This window comes from Phacochoerus africanus, chromosome 3 (assembly GCF_016906955.1).
Source record: "Phacochoerus africanus isolate WHEZ1 chromosome 3, ROS_Pafr_v1, whole genome shotgun sequence".
Taxonomy (NCBI): domain Eukaryota; kingdom Metazoa; phylum Chordata; class Mammalia; order Artiodactyla; family Suidae; genus Phacochoerus; species Phacochoerus africanus.
Window position 1 is genome coordinate 158,657,248 of NC_062546.1, and position 20,487 is coordinate 158,677,734.

A 20,487-nucleotide genomic window follows, 5' to 3' on the forward strand; every position below is an offset into this window, starting at 1 on the left:
GCTCAGGTGGCCCATATATTTCATGTAGAAACCCCAGCGGTCAGCAAGCGTTGTCCTTTGAGGGGAGGCACTTGCCCTAGGGAAGAATCCTGGTCTTTAGGGGCTTAGAGGGCTAACAGCCAGTCTCCTGGGAGACAGGCTGGAAAAGTGGTCCAGTGGGTGTTCAATTCTGCATGTGGACATTGGCTCTTTTTCTTTGTTTCAGTGGGGTGCTTCACCTCTGCTCTTAGTCAGGCTGAGCATTTCCACAACTCCCCTGGCCGTGTTTTTCCAGCTAGTTAACAGCTCTGTTGGGATGGGATGAATTAATCCCTTGGCCATGGCTTGATTCACTTCCATTTTTTCTTTCACTCTTTGGGCCCCAGGCAGAGTGGGAAAAGATGAAAATTAAAGTCCTACGTCTAACCTGTACTGGGTACAAGCCTTTTGAGAGCACTTATGACAAGAGTATTTCAGTGTTTGTAAGTTTGTGTACTAGATTATATGTCCCTGAGTGGAAGTGTTTAAGCATTTAACAGTGTGTTAAGCCAGTTTCTCCCAGAATTACACCCAGAGACTAAGATTTAGGGGCAAGTGATTTGTTGAGGGAGTGCCCCCAGGAGCAACAAGCAGGACAGAGCAGGGAAGAAAGCCCCAGCCTCAGCCTGATTCTAAGGGAAGCTCTGCATCATGATATTATGCCTTAGAGTTTACCCCACTTTCAAGCAAAGGACCAGGCCTCTGTGCTTCCACACCAGTCACTGGCTCAGGAATGTTGATATGGAGGGAAGCAAAAAAACTTCCAGGCATTTCTAGCTCTCAAGACTGGCAAGGTTATCTCATTGCCTAAAGGGAAATCCTCTGAAGTCTTGCGTGTGAGCCATTACCAGCAAAGCCTGGGGAAACTGGAGGATGTGCCCCAGTGGTGATAAAGAGGGTCCAAGGAAAGCTGAGCAGGCACCACCAGTATACACTAAATTCTAGTGTCTTCCCGAAACAGTCATTACATAAAACAGTGGCATTCCCTCATAATTTTAAAGCACTTTGCAGTTTACAGGATTGTTTTTTTTTTTTTCTCATCTCTTATTGTAATTACTCTGCAGAGCAATTTTATAAGGGAGAAGAATAATCTTATCCTTATTTTTTAAGAGTCAAGTAAGGCAGAGATTGTGACTTTCTTAACATCTTCAGATTCTAAGCCTAGAGTTTATTCCAGCATGCTGCATCAGACTCAAGAGTCTTGCAGATACTTTATACAGACACGGAAGGCATAAAAATATGAACTTTTTAATCCAAGTATCATGACCTTTATAACTTAAAAATGCAGGAAATATTATAAGGAATAATCTGCTCCTCAGTTTTTTAAAGTATTTCCATTCAATTCATCCAACAGGACATAGAACATCTAGGTGGCAAAGTCCATATTAGATATCTTTTTAGTTTAGTTCTTACCATCATTCAAGGCTTCTCCCTGTGCTTTATTTTCAGACAGTTTAATTAAAGCCAGTGTGAAAGAAATGCATTAAAAGTTCCTGGAGCCATACAAGAAGTTGATTCATTTAGAATGTTCTTGGAGCTCTTCCATAATTTTCCCATATGGGCCTATTTACATGTAACACTAATGACTCATGACATTACTGCCAATGTACGAATATCTTTCCACAAATATTTCCAGTAACTCTTACAGTCTGTTATCAACAGATCACATACTTCTTTCTTGTACTTCAAGAATCACTTATCAATACAGGGTCTGCTTTTGCCTCCCTGTACCACTAACACTAGACCACCCACCAATGGGGAAATTCTCCGTGATATGATAAATTCAGGACATTGAGAACAGGAGTTTGCTCTATGGATTTACTCAGAACTAAATAGTGTCTATTGTGTTAGCTCTCCTTCTGTCACTTGAACCCTTTATCCTTTCTGGATGATCTGAAGCAGTGCTTTTCAAATCTGGTGGCATGTTAAAATCATCTGGGGAGGTTTAAAATACACAGATGCCCTGGCTCCTCCCCAGACTAATTAAACCAGAGTCCCAGGCACTGGTCTAAGTTTAAAGCTCCCATGTGATTGTATCATGCAGCCAAAGTTGAATACTTTGACCTGAAACAGAAGAAATGTAATGGGTCCATTGGTGTCAGGAATTGATTTAGCATCTCATATCTTAGTAGCAGTTTTTCAGTGCCTAAAAGCTGAGAATTTGTCCATTTATTTTGGTCTTTTTTTGCAAGCCTGGTAACCAACTTAAGGTCACAGTGGGGCAAACCAGTGCCTAATGATATATTACATCTAGACGAGGTAGCAGTTGTTTTGGCATAGTTTGCTCATATAACAAAAAGAAGCTGTTGTACCTTATCAAATCTTAAGACTGAATCTTTTTGGCCTTAATGCTTCTGGGCTTCACTCTCTCTCCATGAGGTCATCGGAAAGGGATCAGCGTTATTGCCTGTATTTCCAGCTCACCATTTTTATCTACCTTCCACTATTCTCCTGACCTCTTACTATTTTCTCAGTCTGTACCTTAGACTTTAGTACCAGGAATCACCTGTGATGCTTTTAGAAATAGAACTCCCTAGCCCTACCCTTATTAGACCAAAGAATCTACATTGTTCATTTTAACCGACTATAGAGAGCCCATTTTGAAAAACAACTCTAATTTCTTTTGTTGTCATTGTTAGTTTTTCAAGAATGCAAGAAGCAATAAAATGCGATTTTAAAAAGATACCCTGATATTACTATTTTTCTCTCTTCCGTTTTGTGAGTTAACACATGAAAAAGACTCTACTCAATTATTTGATGCAAAGTGTATACAAATACATATTCATGCATATATCTATTTGTATAAGAAGTGATGAATTCATGACTCACTTTGGTGTCATAATTGGTAGTATGTGACAAGAAAAAAAGTCTTTGGGAAATTATATCTGCCTAGTGAATTTAATGATTATTTGCTATTTATATAGGAATATTCCATAAAATAAAATATCTGTATTTCAGTTCTAATTGGTCATAAACATTTCATGATACTAAAAACCTCCAATGATATTTTAAAACAGTAAAATTATAGAGCATGTGTGTTTTATTTTTTTAATGTTCTTTAGCTTATAGCTTTAGTGGGTGATATATACCGGGTATTAAAAAAAGTGTGTATTTTTAAATTTTACATGTTATATGAATGTCCTAATTGGAAAACAAAGACATTGTAAATTGTACTAAACCACATTAATATCTCAAAATATACTATTGACAATTAAATAACATAAAAATTTATATGCTTTAAATTTTCAGAGAACAATTTTCAATTAATATGTTTTCAGTTTTAAATTTGAGATCATCCTTATTCTTTTGAACTCAGTAAAAAGTTACAAGTAAAATACTTAGGAAAAGTACAGGGTTTTTGTTTGTTTGTTTGTTTGTTTGTTTGTTTGTTTTGCTTTTTAGCCCCTCACCCACGGCATATGGAGGTTCCTAGGCTAGGGGTCCAATCGGAGCTATAGCTACTGGCCTATGCCACAGCAACACCAGATCGGAGCCGCATCTGCAATCTACACCACAGCTCACGGCAACACTGGATCCTTAACCCACTGAGCAAAGCCAGGGGTTCCTAGTTAGATTCGTTTCTGCTGCGCCCTGATGGGAACTCCAGGAAAAGTATGTTTTAAAAAAACTTTGATTAATAGGAATTGTATGTATTTTGTTTTGTTTTGTTTTGCTTTTTAGGGCTATACCTGCAACATATGGAAGTTCCCAGGCTAGGGGTCTAATCAGAGCTGCAGCTGCCGCCGGCCTACACCACAGCCACAGCAACACCAGATCCAAGCTGTGTCTGAAACCTATGCAGAGTCTTTTTCACAGCTCAAAGCAAGGTGGGATCCTTAAGGATTGAGCAAGGCCAGGGATTGAACCCGCATCCTCGTGGATACTAGTCAAGTTCGTTACGGCCGAGCACAGTGGGAACTCCTGTGTGTGATTAATATATTCACACTTTCATATAATATAAAAGAATGTAAATTAATAACTTTTTTAGGACCTCAATTTACATTAGTATCACATCATTCTATTATTCCATGTTATATTTCAAAATGATTTAATAATGTATGATATAGTAAAGCATATCTCACGAATGACCATTTTCAGTTTCTTGGAAGCACAGAAGTGGAGCAGCCCAAAGGAACAGAAGTTGTGAGAGATGCTGTAAGGAAACTAAAGGTAGGTCAAGCCCTCCAAATAAATGTCTAGTGTATTCAACTTTGATTACTTCTCTGAATGTGGCACACTCTTTGTGTTTTTTTAAGGTATAAGTTCCATACTCAACAAAAAAATGTAACAGCAGTATTTCCTAAGTGTCATTTAGTAGCTTGCCTTTACTTTGCTTGGATAATTTGGACTCATGCTCTAACTCAAAAACCAATAATGACAGAACTGTCTCTAATATTTAGAATATCATATCTACCAATTGAAAGTATAGAGCTAGAGGTAATTCCAAAGCAGAATTTTGCAGTGACGTTATATGTTAAGGATGTCCCAGTGGACAACTGCACAAGGATCTGGCCATGTCCATGAGCAGATATGAGGAACTTGTGAGACTAAGGGCAAAAAAGGACATTTAAAGCAACTCCACATATTATTACCAAGTTTCCTGAGAAAATCTTATGAAAGCTGCCACACATCCTTTACATTTTTTTCTGATTGCATTCCATCCCAAAAGACATTGTTCCCACTGAGATATTAAGATTTGAAAAACTCCGTCAATGGAATTCTAATGTTTATCTCAGTAGGAAAATTTAACATAGCAATATTTATTAACACAGTTTATTGTTATTCTCTGTGGCTGCTATCAAAAATTTTGAGAAACAGCCTTTCTCTAACTATTCAGTTAGGGATCATCTAATTATTCCATAGGAGGACTGTGCCTAGCAATTATTCCATAGGAGGAATGGTGCCAGGCAAAGTCATAGACACTAAAAAGTATTACTTTGCTTTGAGAATGTTTATCAACTGGAATTTACTGAGTGTTTAAATTGAGAAAAAATTCATGTGGGTTGGCTTATTTTCTGGACAAAGAAATAAAAGTAGGTAATTTTTGTATCTATTTTTTATGTAAATATTTTATCTAATTTTACCTAATTTTTAATATTTTAAAAATAATTTATATATTTTATGTTTTACTTATTTTTAAGTAAATGTACTAAAAGGTCTCAAAATGGTATCACACCCATTTGGAAAAAAAGGGGACTAGCCTAACCATTTCTTTCATTAGGCAATAAGTCATGCTTGCACTTGTTTGGCAAATAATTTTAAGCACTAATAGAGGATTTAAAAGGTCTCACAATTTATGGACAATGTTTGGAAGATTCTATTTAAATATTTAAAATGTTGCACATTCTGGCCATGATTCCAACCTGACTACAATTAGAGTGTTTTATAAAAGAGTAATGATATTTACACTTAATGTTTCTGTGTACCTAGAAGGTTCTTTATTCATTAAATCTAAATCCAAACCGAAAAGGATTCAATTACATAATGACTATATAAAATATAAAGAGATATTCCAGATGATATGCTTTCCAAACAATGGCTAGTTTTCGTATATTTCTTGTGAGACTTTATATGTAATTCTTATATAGTTTCGTATTTGGAAGTGTGCTCTATTAATAAGGGTATGTGACTCAATAAGATAAAAGTCATGCAGCATAGCTTAAAAATGTATACTCAGTTGATAACAGCTTTTGTCTTTCAGGTATCTTCCAGAATACTTAATCTGATAAGCAGTGTGTACTCTGTTGATTGCAAAAATTTTATAGATCAGGAAAGTATATCTAAGGATAATGATTCATGAACCAATGAAAGTGAAGAAAGCAAGCCTTTTTATTTTAATATTTTCTGGTTTATTTGTGTCAAAGGTTAGATACTACAATTCAAGAGTATGCAAAAGTATTTACATTTAAGAGTTTAGACCCTGGCTCCTCTTTAATTCTGTTGTCATGAAGAAATGGCCAGAAGATGGTGCTATGGCTCTACTTAAAAAAAAAAAAGAAATTTGCTTATTAATTCAGTTTTGACACATCCCCCATTTTAATTTCCTGCTTATTTTTCTTAAACATATGTTTCCTGATTACTTTTTAAATCCACTATGGTTCAGTAATTTTATTTGCCACATAAGGTAACATTATGTTTATATTTAATAATTTTTTAAAAGTTTGCAATGTTAATATATTGGCTTCTGACATTAAAGAAAAATTCAAAATTTAAGACTAATACAGGATGTTAGAAACCTTCCAAGATTTTCAGTAATGTATTTTTAATCCTTCTGTGTTTAATGATGCTTAACTGTTTTCCAAGAAGAATTTTAAACTTTGATTTATTTTATTGAGTACTATTTTTCTATAATTTTGTGGAGAATTTATAAAGTTTTCATAAATATAATTTTGTTAAGTGTTTACTTTCAGAAATTCAATATTCTCCAAACAACATATTTTTCCATTTCTCAGTCATGTTCAACAATTTCTACCACTTATGCATGTTTAGTCTACCATTTAAGAAAATACCAAATTTTTCAAAAAGTGATCATTTAAAAGCCCTTTTAACTTGTACATATGTAATACCATTGTTATTGTAATGAATTTTGTTTTTAATAGTGAGTTATTTTTATTCATACAACAGGATTAGAATTAATTCATTAATTTTATTGCCTAATAAGTATATTCCATTAATAATTAGTTAGATTTCACTTTTTTAAAGTCTTTTGGGAAAGGAATAGAAATTGTGTGATCATGATAATTAAAATTCAATTGCATTCCCTTTAATATTCTTTAAACTATTCCACTTACCAGTAGCATATTATTACAAAGAACTTTATGTATTTCAAGTAATAGTTCATCCTTCCACATCATTTGCTGTTATAAAGGCTTGTTTTTATTTGTTTGTTGTATCCAGGTAACCTCCAAAATTCTTAGGTTTTACCCCCTTTTACTATTTTTTTTGGACTATTGTATTCAAGCTTTTTGGTCATCTAAATCACTCTATCTAGATGACCAAAAGATAAATTCAGTGGAGCAAAAATAGAAAATAAAACTGCAAAAAGGCTCTTTAGCATTAACATTCAAGTAATAAATAGGGAGAAAAAAGAATACAATATAAGAATGAAAGTGTCTTCAAAATGTAAATTAGAAGTGTTTTGGAACACAGTTGAGAGGTCTCCAAGTAGGAAAAGAAATGTAGATCATGCAAACTATAGAATATGGTCATCTTAAATTTTAAAAATAAGGGCAGGAATGAGAATATTAAACCATTTAAAATATAGATTGAACAGGTATAACCTTAAGCTTAAATGTTTTGCAATATCTATGCAACAATCAAGGCCAGTAACCAGTGAAAACCTTGGTAAACATGACAATAGAACTGAAATTTTTTTTGTCTAACTCAGAAAATGTGCTGTGCAAAAGAAAAGTGTTATTTAGTAGGTAGCAAAACTAGGTTCTAGGCCTGATTGCTATAGATTCATATTATGATCCAAGTAAATAACTTCTTTGAGACTTACTTTCTCACCTTTGAAATGGGAGGATTGGATTGGGTGACCTCTGAATCTTCTTTGAGCACAATTACTTTATCTTGATGTGAAGCAGAGGAAAAGGTTTCACAAGCTGTAGGCCAAGGTATTTTATGTTCCTTTCTTTTCTTTCTCTCATTCTCTTGCTTCCCTTCCTCCCTCCCATGTTTTTTCTACTTCTAGCCCCTACTTCCTCCCTTTGTTCATTTTTTCCATTCTTTCTTCCCTTCTTTTTTTTCGGGACAGAAAAGAAATAACTCAACAGATAAGTTTAATATTAGTGGTTGTTTTGTGATGTACTTTTTGGAAAGTAAAAGAGGTCACAGGAACGGTGGTGTCCAGATGTGGAAAAGGAGCTATTGCTCATTGTCTGTTTCTGGAAAAGAGCAGCACCCAGGAAGCCAGCTTAGACTGCTTCTGCAGCCAACCATGGGAATGGCTTTGTTCAGATGCGTTCCCATAGATGGAAAGCAGCTGACTTGCTTTGTCAGACTCCATATGTGAAAACCCGCAAATTGTTTTGATTATACCAATACAGGAAGAAGATTATGAAGGGAAAAGAAACAAATTAATCCACTTTCTTTGGGAGGGAGCTGGGATAATTTTTAAAGATCTTTACTGAAGCAAAACATAGTTTCTTAAAGACAAAAGAAAAAGAAAATTCCTCTGGCATGAATTAGTCAAATTTATGTGCAAAATGTAAGACTGCTGAAGACCAAGAAAAAAAGCTGTCTGTATTTATAGAACAGGACAGACAGCAAGCTGAAAAATTATACCATCCAAAATGAAATAAAAGAAATAGAACCACCCCCCGACCCCCCCCTTCCCCTCTCTGCCTTGGCTAACAAGGCAGACACTTCAAGGCATTCTTATATGCATTAAGTACATTATTCTCCATGCAGTGCAAAGCCATGAAGAGAGAAAGAGGCCTTTAGCCACTCTCTGCTCTGGGACTGAACTATACCATGTGTATTCACATCTGGCCTGAATTAGAAAGAAATGCACAATGCAATAAATATGACACACAAAAGAAGACTGAAACCCCACCCTGCCTTACGTATAGTCTATTTTGAATCAAGTTAGGGTGAGCCATATGCTGAAAAATTTTATACTAGAAACTAACTTTTGAAGCCCTCACAAGGGGAGAATGAATAAAATTATTTTCCAATGTTTTTTTTCTGTTTCTTGAAAAAAAAAAGAGGTAGGCAGGGGAGGACGGAAAGAAGGAAAGTGGGGAGAGAGTAGCACTGCCAAATAAAACTAAGACACTTGGTAAACTTTGAATTTCAGATAAACAATGAATGATTTTTTTGGTATAACTGTGTCCCAAGTATTGCATGGGACATACTTATACTAAATAGCATATATATGTTATATATAAGTGTGTGTGTGTGTGTGTGTGTGTGGAGTGTATATGTGTATTCTAAAATAAAGATTTTTAAAAATAGTCATTGTTTAATATTCATATTTAACTGAGCTTCTGTAATTTTTCTACCACTAAATCTGACAGTGCTGAGAGAGAAAGGAAGAAACTCCATCCACTAAGTGCATGAGTATTCTGATTTTCTTTTTGATTTTTTTTGTTTGTTTGTTTTGCTTTTTAGGACCGAACTCGCAGCATATGGAAATTCCCAGGCTAGGGGTCAAATCAGAGCTGCAGCTGCCAGGCTATGCCACAGCCACAGCAACGCCAGATCCAAGCTGCATTTGCAACCTGCACCACAGCTCACAGCAATGCCGAATTCTTAACCCGCTGAGCGAGGCCAGAGATCGAAACGCTACCTCAAGGATACTAGTCAGATTTGTTACCACTGAGCCACAACGGAAACTCTCCTTTTTGATTTTATAGCAGAACCTAACATGCATTTATATATACCTACTAACTCAATAAGAAGAAACAATAAATACTACTATGAAAGCACTGAAAAAGTTTGTCTTTGAGAAACCTACTATATTTCTACTTCTAGGCTGAGTCTTGTTCTGAGTCTTTTAGCTGGGAAAACTACTTCAGTTCCTAGCTTCAGTTTGAAGATAGTAGTCTGTCTCTTTTCACTCATTGATTTGATTGGGTAGGAGAGTACACCAAACAAGGTAAGTATTTAAAAATGGCAAAGATGACATATCCAATACTGGTGGACTTAAAGTTCTCTGAAGTTATGGCAAACAAAAGATCCAGAGAGAAATCTCTGCTTCTTGATCTCTGCTTATTTTCCCACAAAGAGTTTTCATTTTCTGTTTGGTATGAATATAGTTTTTTAAATATCATGGAAGAAATGCATTAAAAATGTTTTTAAAGTTATTGGAAATTAATATGATTTTAATTACAGTAATGGAAGATTACTCTGATTTCTAAATATTTAGGGGCTGTGTGGGGTTTCTAAAAACACTTTATAATGGGTGATAATTAACTTAATGAAAGTTCAACATTGAATACAAACTCCAAATATATATTTGTGGTCATTTTACTTAGAAATGGAATTATTATTTTGTGAATAAATTTTCATTTGTAGTTTGCAAGACATATCAAGAAATCTGAAGGCCAGAAAATTCCTAAAGTTGAGTTGCAAATATCAATTTATGGAGTAAAAATTTTAGAACCCAAAACAAAGGTAAGGCTTATTTTTGAACATTGGAAGCACTCTAATCTTTAATTAATTGCAATTACATTCTTATTTTAATGAATACTTAAAATTTGTTATCAGTTAAAACTCTTTAGTTCTCGGTTAACTAGACTTTAATAAAACTCCATAGGATTTATAGGGCAAAAAAGGTCTGAGTGGCTTGTTCTTCAGTCTGTTTGAGATATCAAAATTTATATTAGGTAGATTCAATGTTATTTGGTCTGATATTTAAGAATTTTGTATTCATGTGCTGTGAAGGAAATGCATGTAAGTGTGCTTCACTGAGTGTGAAAGAAGACAAAATCTGTATGTTGTTCATCAAAAAGTCCTGGACTGACCCTTATTGCCTGTAGACATAGTCAATATCTATTGGTTTATCTCCATAATAAAATACCACAGACCTGCTGGGTCAAATAACAGAAGTTTATTTGACAGTCCTGGAGGCTGGAAATCCAAGATTTTTTTTTTTTTGGTCTTTTTGCCTTTTCTAGGGCTGCTCCCCGTGCAGCATATGGAGGTTCCCAGGCTAGGGGGTCTAATCAGAGCTGTAGCCACTGGCCTATGCCAGAGCCACAGCAACGTGGGATCTGAGCCATGCCTGCAACCTACACCACAGCTCACGGCAACGCTGGATCCTTAACCCACTGAGCAAGGGCAGGGACTGAACCCGCAACCTCATGGTTCCTAGTCGGATTTGTTAACCACCGAGCCACGACGGGAACTCTTGGAAATCCAAGATTAAGTTGACAGAAGCAGGCTTGCAAATGGCAGCCCATCTGCTGCCTCTTAACGTGGTTGTCTGTGTGCACACACCCTTAGGGTCTCTTTGTGTGTCCAATTTCCTCTTCTTTTAAGGACACAAGTCAGGTTGGATCAGAAACCACCTGAAGATCTTATTTTAACTTAATCACCTCTTTCAAGCCTTATCTCCAAATACAGTCACATTCTCAGGCAAGGGGAATTAAGGCTTTACCATATATGTTTGAGAGAAACATAATTCAGCCTATAACACTGTATAAAATTAAAGTTCCTGTATTTAAGAGCTTTTCCTCCTACAGATCCAATGAGAAAAAAAATTGAAAATATAATCTATTCTAGATTCATATTTATTAATATGTACTAATATGTTGTGAATGTAAATTTTTTTCACCTAAAATTCCTATGTTTAAGTCTAATCAGCAATGTGACTATATTTGGAGATAGATCCTGTAGGGTAATTAAAGTTAAATGATGTCTTAATTGGGCCTTAATCCAGTAAGGCTACTGTCCTTACAATAAGAGAAAGAGACACCAGGGATTTGTGAGCACAGAGGAAAAGCAATGTGAGGACACAGCAAGAAGATAGGCATCTGCAGTCCAAAGGGCAAGACTTCAGCAGAAACCATAGCTGTTCTAACTTCCTCCCATTCTCTATACTCGATATTAAATAATAATTAAAGAGTTGGAGACTTCACTTTGGTTATGGTTATCCCACGATTACTATTGCCAAGATGGCTGAAAGCAGACAAAAGAAGTCATGGTGAAAGGAAACTAAATATATAGTTTTATATATATATATAGTTTGCCAGGAAACAGGGCAGTTGCAAATGAGGAATTATCTACTGAACGGTGTGTCTGCTGAGATGAATTCATTAGGTAAATGGTAGTTACTAAAGAACAGTAGGCTGAGGAAGCCATAAACTACAGAGAGACAATTCAGCCAAAAGTGTAGCAACGAATGAAAAAGAAAAACAATCCTAGTCCTACAAATGACACATCAAACCTTGAACTTGGAAAGATTCAGTGACATGCTAGCTGTAGTTTTATGTATATATACATATATATATGTATATATATATGTATATATACATGCAATATTTATTTTTGTACTAATTAACAAGGTTGATTCAGTCATTTGGATGCTGGATGTGTAGACCTCCATTCACTGCTCCAATGGAAATATTACAGAAGTTGCAAGCATGATCTTCCTTAGACAGAAGAGTTTCAGTAGTATATATATATATATGTTACCATGAAGATATGTACTGTGTAGTTATGTTTCATATAAAATTGTGTACAGATGATGTTATGTTTTACACAGGAATGTTTATTTGCAGCAGTAAAATAAAATGAAAAGTATTTTGGTTAAAAAGCATTCTTCTAATTCTGTAACCTTGTGGAAGTATTTTAATCTCTCTAGACCTCAATATCCTCCTAAGTAAAGTTGCACAGTTTAAAGTAATGGTTTCTGTAGCTCCCTTGTAGCTCAGGAAGCCCATGAACCTCTGATCCTTTTTTCCCTTGTGTTTTTCTAACTGCTATTGAAATGACTTAGTTTAATCCTGAGTCAGGAGGTTTATCTCCATTACATATTTGTTAAAGTTTGAGGTGTATATAATTATAAAACCAAAATATGATAGGTAATGTTTCATAAATTGTAAATTATTAACACAGCTGGTATTTCAGAAAATGAAAAAAAGTCTCTTCAACTATGTTTATTTTCGTCTGTGTTCACAGGAAGTTCAACACAATTGCCAGCTTCACAGAATATCATTTTGTGCAGATGATAAAACTGACAAGAGAATATTCACTTTCATATGCAAAGATTCTGAGTCAAATAAACATTTGTGCTATGTATTTGACAGTGAAAAGTGTGTAAGTATGCCAGATGTTTTAGGGTGGTTTGTTCTGTTTTACAAGCCGGGAATTGTCTTGTTTCCGGCATTAGTAAAGTATTTGGAAGTGAATAAAGTCTGCAAATACTTAACTACACTAATAGATTCATCCTGTCATGAGAATATGTTTTAGGATTTGATTCCTAACTGAATTCTCATGTTCATGGGCGCAAGCTTGCATGCAAATATTTTTTCTTAGAACGTCATGCCTCTTATGTTATACATTTATTTATGTTATAATCATTTAATTTATTCGGAGTTTTAAACTCAAGTACAGTTTAGTAATATGCATAGAATGCAAAAGTATAATAATGAGCAGAGTTCCCCCCCCCCGGAGTGTGATGGATCAGATGAAAATAAATATTTTAAACTCCAGGAAATGAAATCTGTATGGCTCCTCAAAAAACTTTAATACTTTGAAAATCTGGATCTTGATTTTCATTATTCAGTAAACTTAATATAATGAAAGGTGATAGAATTGTATGTGCTTGTGTATGTGCCTATTTGAGTTCATGTGTGTGAGCTTATGAATGTACTCTAAAGTAAGAACAATTAAGGAGGTCCAAAGCTAAATTCTGTAACAGCTTTTTAATCATCTGGGATCCTAAGGAAAACCCAAATCTTGACTATAAGCATAAGAGAATGCTAATCATAACTTAGTCTAGGGTCCTGTTATAAAACAAAGGAAGTGAATTTGAAGCACACATTACAGCCATTGATGGCTTTACTTGAAGAAGAACATCTAACCTCAACAACATGATTGCCTTCAACAGGAAGAAACTTTATTTGCTCATTCTTCATACTGCCAAAAATAGCAGGGACTAATATTATCAGCATTATGTAATTTATTTCTGTGGTTTCAGTATTCAGGAGCTTCTGGAGAATAAATACTTTTTGATTTGTTCATGTTAACTCCTACATCAGGTGGATAATAGGTTCTCAATGAATTTTTTTCCTTAAAGAAAACACTATGTGGACAAATTTACAAAGGTAGAGCAAGTTATTATCTGTATTATTTAAACTACAGTTCTCTAAAATGTTAAACTAATGTGCTAAGCTACTTGACATCATAATACATTCTAAGAGTTTGATGAACATTTTGAAACTTGCCTCAGAAAAATATGTTTATCCATATAAGACAATATTTTGTGAACAAGACGGAACTTTATATGAAGTTTAAAAAGTCAGTTTTTGGAGTTCCCATCATGGCGCAGCAGAAATGAATCCAACTAGAAACCATGAGGTTGCAGGTTTGATCCCTGGCCTCACTCAGTGGGTTAAGGATTCCGCATTGCTGTGAGCTGTGGTGTAGGTCGCAGAGGCAGCTCAGATTCTGAGGTTGCTGGGCTGTGGTGTAGGCCAGCAGCTACACCTCCAATTTGACCCCTAGCCTGGGAACCTTCATATGCCACAGGTGCTGCCCTAAAAAAGACAAAAAAAAAGTTGATTTTTAAATTTATCTTATTGAATGAATGCATTGTATTTAATGTTCCAGTTGCTTCTTAACTATGACAGCTTGCAGATGTTTTCTCTGTGATTAAAAAGACTCAGGTTGATATTGGCCAAATATCTTCTACGTGTAGGATATTTTAATCTTTTACCACTTATAACACAGTAAATTCAGTTGTCTTTCTTTCTTGTCTTACACATAGAAATAAACTTCCTTGGGCTCCTGTCAAATACTCATAAACCAAGTCCATTATAAATACTGGTCTTCTTATAGCTTTTTATCACATGTTTTATCTTTCTTGATCTCCATCCAAATTTGTTACATGATTATTTAAAATATAAAAGTGCCAGAATTCCCATGTAGTTATATTGTTTTCAAAGTATAAAGTTTATTTTTTCCTGGTCATAATTGTTTGTAACTGATTTCCACAATTTCAATTATTTGACCCATTTTTGTCTCTGGATATAGCATATTAGCTTTCTTTTTTCTTAAAGGTCGAAAATATTTTCTTGACACCTACAACAGTGGCTCACAGCCATTAATGTGCATATTATGAGGAGAACCTTTTAAAATACAGCTCATTGGTTCCCACTTCAAAAAATAAGTTCATATCAACTGGGGCTAGAACTCAGGAAATCCTCATTTAGCAAGTTTACCAAGTGATTCTGCTTTAGCTAGGTGGAAGTCTGAACTTTGAAAAGCAAGGATCCAAGATAATCTCTCCAGCTAGAAGGGGACATCACTTTCATTAGCTTAAGGAGGACATGTTTCCTCAAAGTTTCATTATGTCATTTCCACCTCAAAGTTTTATTGGCTCTAATTATACCAGTGTCCACACCTATAAAATTTATTTGATATGTATGTAAAATTTTTTAAATGCCATCCTCTCCAATTTTCTTTTTATATAGTTATTGAAAATTAAAACAGCAAAGTAAATTATGGCCCAATTGGCACAACCCTTTCCTCTTATTTTAAGAAACAAAGTCCAGAGAGGTTTGAGTGCCTTTCCCAAAGTTACAAAGCAAGGTAATAATAGAATCAGGATTAAAATTTAAGACCTTAGATTGCCATTGTGACATTCATCCAGTCATGCTATATTGCAACCATAAATGTGACCTGTTCCAGGGACCTTGTCCTATTTATTCATTATATTTATCCCTTCAGTAGTACTTCCCACCAAGAAGACATAGCAATCCCAAACTTGTATGACCAAATTATAAATGAACCAAAAACTGATACAACTGAAATGGTATAAAATGTAAATTGACAAATAGCCAATTATAATTGGATATTTAACCACCACTTTCCTTAAAATTAGTAGAACAACTAGACAGGAAATCATCAAGAATATAGAATTACCCAACAACATCATCAACTAATGGGATCTAATTAGCAACTAAAGAGAACTTCATTTAACAACAGCAGAATGTACATTGTTTTCCATTGCCAAAGGAACACGTACCAAAAAAGGCTGTATCCTGGGCTGTAAAACAAATCTCAAAAGTTTAAAAGAGTTGAAATTACAAAGCATATGTTCTCTGACAACAAAAGTCAATCTAAAAATCAGTAACAGAAAATAATAGGAATGTCTTCAAAAACTTGGAAATTTTGTTTTTCCATATATCAAAAAGTACATCATATTTGTAAATACCCGTTTGTCAAATAGAAATCTAAAAATAAAAAAATTAAATGCTTGAACTGTATAAAAATGAAATATAACATATCAATATTTGTGTAATATAGCTAAAACGGTTCCGAAAGAGAAATTTATAACAACGAAGTTAATATATTTGAAAGCAGAAAGTCTCAAATCAGTAATCTAAGTTCCCATCCCATGCACTCAGAGAACAGATTGTCAAATTAAATCAAAATAAGCAGAAGGAAGGAAATAAGAAAGATAACAGAAATTAATGAAATTGAAAACAGAACCAAGAAAATCAAAACAAAGAGCTGGTTCTTTGAAAGATTGTAAAAGTAAATAATTTTTAGTTAAGATTGGGAAAGAAAAAAAAAAGACACAAGTTACCAATGTCAGGAATGAAACAGAGGATTTCACTAAAGACCTCCATATATCAAAAGAATAATCAGTAGAGGCCAGAGGAGAATATAACAATATCTTTAACATGAATAAAGTAAAATGATGTCATAACAGAATTTTATACCCATTGAAGATGTCTTTCAAATTTTAACTTAAAATATTTTGAGATAAATTAAATTGGAGTGATTTCTCACTAGCAGAACTGTGCTTCAGGGTATGCTAAAGGAAGTTCTTTAACCCAAAGAGAAATGACACAAAAAGGAAATTCACTTGTACAAAAAAGATAAAGAAAAAAAAAAGCACAGGCTAAAACCTCTGCATTTATTATGTATTCCTTATTCTTTTTTTTTTCTTTCGTCTTTTGCCTTTCCTAGGGCTGCTCCCATGGCATATGGAGGTTCCTAGCCTAGGGGTTAAATCAGAGCTGTAGCCACTGGCCTATGCCAGAGCCACAGCAACTTGGGATCCGAGCCGCATCTGCAACCTACACCACAGCTCACGGCAATGCCAGATCCTTAACCCACTGAACAAGGCCAGGGATTGAACCCGCAACCTCATGGTTCCTAGTCGGATTCATTAACCACTGCGCCACGATGGGAACTCCTATGTCCCTCCATCCTTTAAAACAGAACTGTTTTAAAGCAAAAAATTGTAGTGTTGTATCATAATGTTGTATAATGATGTTAATAATGACAATAATAGCACAAAGGAGGTATACTGTGAGACTTAAAAATGTATACTATTTCAAGGTTGTTATTATTTATGTAAAAAGATACTGTATTAACTCTAAGTAGACTCTGCTAACTTAAGGGTTGTTATTATTTATGTAAAATGATACCATGTTAACTCTAAGTAGACTCAACTTTTTTTTTGTCTTTTGTCTTTTTAGGACCACACCCATGGCATATGGAGGTCCCCAGGCTAGGGGTTGAATCAGAGCTACAACTGCTGGCCTATACCACAGCCACAGCAACCTCGGAATCTGAGCTGCCTCTGCAACTTACAACACAGCTCACGGCAACACCAGATCCTTAACCCACTGATTGAGGCCAGGGATTGAACTTGTGTCCTCATGGGTACTAGTCAGATCTGTTTCCACTGAGCAACGATGGGAACTCCTTAGACTCTTAACTTTTAATCACTAGAGCAATCCACTAAAAAATAATTCAAATGTATATAGCTAAAAGTCTATAGAGAAAGTAAAATGGAAAACAATTTTTTTTAATGAAACTAAAAGAAGACAGGAAATGAAAAGAAACATAAAAATAGATGGACCAAATAGAAGATAAAGAAATAGAATACAGTTACAAGGTAAATGTAAAAAGACTAAAAGACTGAATACACCAATCGAAGACTGAGATTATCAGAATTTTTTTTTTTTTGTCTTTTTGCCCTTTCTAAGGCCGCTCCTGCGGCATATGGAGGTTTCTAGGCTAGGGGCCGAATCGGACCTGTAGATGCCAGCCTACCCAGAGCCACAGCAACGCGGGATCCGAGCCATGTCTGCAACATACACCTCATGGCAACGCCAGATCCTTAACCTACTGAGCAAGGCCAGGGATCGAACCCTCAACCTCATGGTTCCTTGTTGGATTTGTTAACCACTGAGCCATGACGGGAACTCCCAGAAAAAAATTTTAAATGTACAACTGTTTGCTCTCTAGAAGATACATACTTTAAATATAAAGACAAATATAGTTGAAAAACAGAATATTGAAAAAAAAATATTCCAGGAGTTCCCATTGTGGCTCAGTGGAAATAAATGAGCCTGACTAGTATCTAGGATGTGGGTTTGATCCTTGGCCTTGCTCAGTTGGCGAGGGAACCGGTGTTGCCATGAGCTGTAGTATAGGTCGCAGATGTGGCTTGGATCCTGCGTTGCTGTGCCTGTGGCATAGACCTGCAGCTGCAGCAGTGACTCCACCCTTAGCCTGAGAACTTCTATATGTTGCAGGTGAAGCCCTAAAAAAGCAAAAAAAGAAAAGAAAAAGAAAAAATATGCCATGTGAACAGTAAGTATGAAAGTTGGTGTGGCTATACTCATGTCAAAAACATGACCAAGGCAAGGAATATTATCAGACATTAAGAGAAACAGCTCACAATGATTAAAGGACCAATGAATTCCATTTCAGTAGCGCTGCTTTTTAAGAAATTAAGCAGCAAGAAAAATATCTAAGTTAGAGGAAGAAATAAACAATGACCCATAGTTATAGATTTTGAAGCCATTCTTAGCACTTGAAAGAATAGAAATAAATCAGTAAAGTTACAAAAAAATGAAAAAAAATTATTCCCCATTTTGATACAGTTGATGTGTATGTATAGAACATCATTATCCCAAACAACAACATACTTTCCTTGGGAGTACATATGGAATGTTTTCAAAGATATATACTGGACCATATTGCAAGACTTCAAATTCCAAAACTGAAAATATCACAGAGTATGTTCTCTGACCACAAATTATGAAAGTGTTTTATGTTTAAATACACTTTATGTAACAACAGCTCAAAGAAAAGTCATAAGAGGAATTAAATTATTTTTATCTCAGTAGCAACAAAACACAATGTATCAAAATTTGTGAAAGACATTAAAGCAGTGCTTGGAGAAGTATTTATAGCTTTAAATGTTTCTATGAGGAAAGACAAAAAAGGTTAAAAGTAATCATCATACCCTTGACCTTAAGGAGTTAGAATAAGAATAATATAAAAACAAAATAAAAGGTCAAAAATAAGAAAAAGGACAATGAGTGATGTTGCAAACAGGCAAATTATAAAAATTAATAAAGCCAAGAGTTGATTCTTCGATGAGGATGATAAAATTAACAGTTCTCTAAAAACGAAGATCAGGAGTTCCTGTTGTGGCTCAGCATATTAAGATTCAGACATAATGGCCATGAGGATGTGGGTTTGATCCCTGGCCTCATTCAGTGGGTTAAGGATTCAGCATTGCAAGCTGCAGTGTAGGTTGCAGATGAGGCTCTGATTTGGTTTTGCCATGGCCGTGGCCTAGGGCTATAGCTGCAGCTCTAATTTGACCCCTAGTCTGGGAAATTCCATATGCTGTGGCCATTAAATAAATGAATTAAATACATAAATAAATAAATAAATAAATAAATAAATAACAGCTCAAAGACAAAAATGAGAGAAAGCACAAATTACCAATATTAAAAATAAAAGCATGGATTATAAATAAGTACAGATCCTACATCTTTATAGTTATTATTAATTAAATTTGGCAAGGAGAAATTGATGAATATTTGAAAACTGATGTTACTGAAACTGAATAACAAATCTGAATATACATGTAATAAAATATATTTTTTAAAAAATCTCTTGGAGTTTCCATTGTGGCACAATGGAAATGAATCTGAATCTGACTAGTATCCATGAGGATGCTAGTTCAAACCCTGGCTTCACTCAGTGGGTCGGGGATCTGGTGTTGTCATGAGCTGTGGTGTAGGTCACAGACCACAGCTCAGATCCTGCATTGCTGTGGCTGTGGCGTAGAACAGCAGCTGTAGCTCTGATTTGACCCCTATCCTGGGAACTTCCATATGCTGAGGTGAGGCCCTAGAAAGCAAAAAATTAAAAAAAAAAATCTTTTGGAGTTCCTGTTGTGGCGCAGTGGAAACGAATCTAAGAACCATGAGGTTGCGGGTTTGATCCCTGGCCTCACTCAGTGGGTTAAAGATCTGGCGTTGCTGTGGGCTGTGGTATAGGTTGCAGATGTGGCTCGGATCTCATGTTGCTATGGCTCTGGCGTAGGCCGGCAGCAACAGCTCTGATTAGACCCCTAGCCTGGGAATCTCTACATGCCGCAGGTCCGGCCCTAAAAGGACAAAAGACAAAAAAAAAAAAAATCTCTTGTCAAATAAATATCAGATCCAGATAGTTTCAATGGTAAGTTCTATAAAAAATCATCTCACAGATGCAGAAAAAGCACTAGACAAAATTCAATCCAATTGATGATAAAATTCACAGTATCCTAGGGACACAAGGAGTGTTTTTTTTATTTCAATAAGGACTTTAAAAACCCTGCAGGTGACTGACATCAGAATTAGTGGTGAATTATTATATGCTTTTCCCTAAGACTGGGAACAGGGCAAGGTTGTTTATTCTCACCATCTCTATTTAGTATGGTAGTAGATATCTTAGCTGGGGAATAGTCTGTGAAAATAGTCCTGTGAAATCTATAAA

At 35.2% G+C, this 20,487-nt stretch overlaps 1 protein-coding gene across 8 annotated transcripts in view; it reads left to right on the top strand.

Moving 5' to 3' along the window:
* Positions 1-20,487, top strand: part of GULP1 (GULP PTB domain containing engulfment adaptor 1) — a 260,159-nt gene that overhangs the window by 206,235 nt on the left and 33,437 nt on the right. For all 8 annotated transcript variants that reach the window (XM_047773038.1, XM_047773043.1, XM_047773040.1 and 5 more), the window contains 3 exons: positions 4,117-4,188; positions 10,039-10,137; positions 12,646-12,783. In XM_047773038.1, coding sequence (XP_047628994.1) covers positions 4,117-4,188; positions 10,039-10,137; positions 12,646-12,783 — 309 coding nt within the window. The remainder of the gene's footprint in view (positions 1-4,116; positions 4,189-10,038; positions 10,138-12,645; positions 12,784-20,487) is intronic.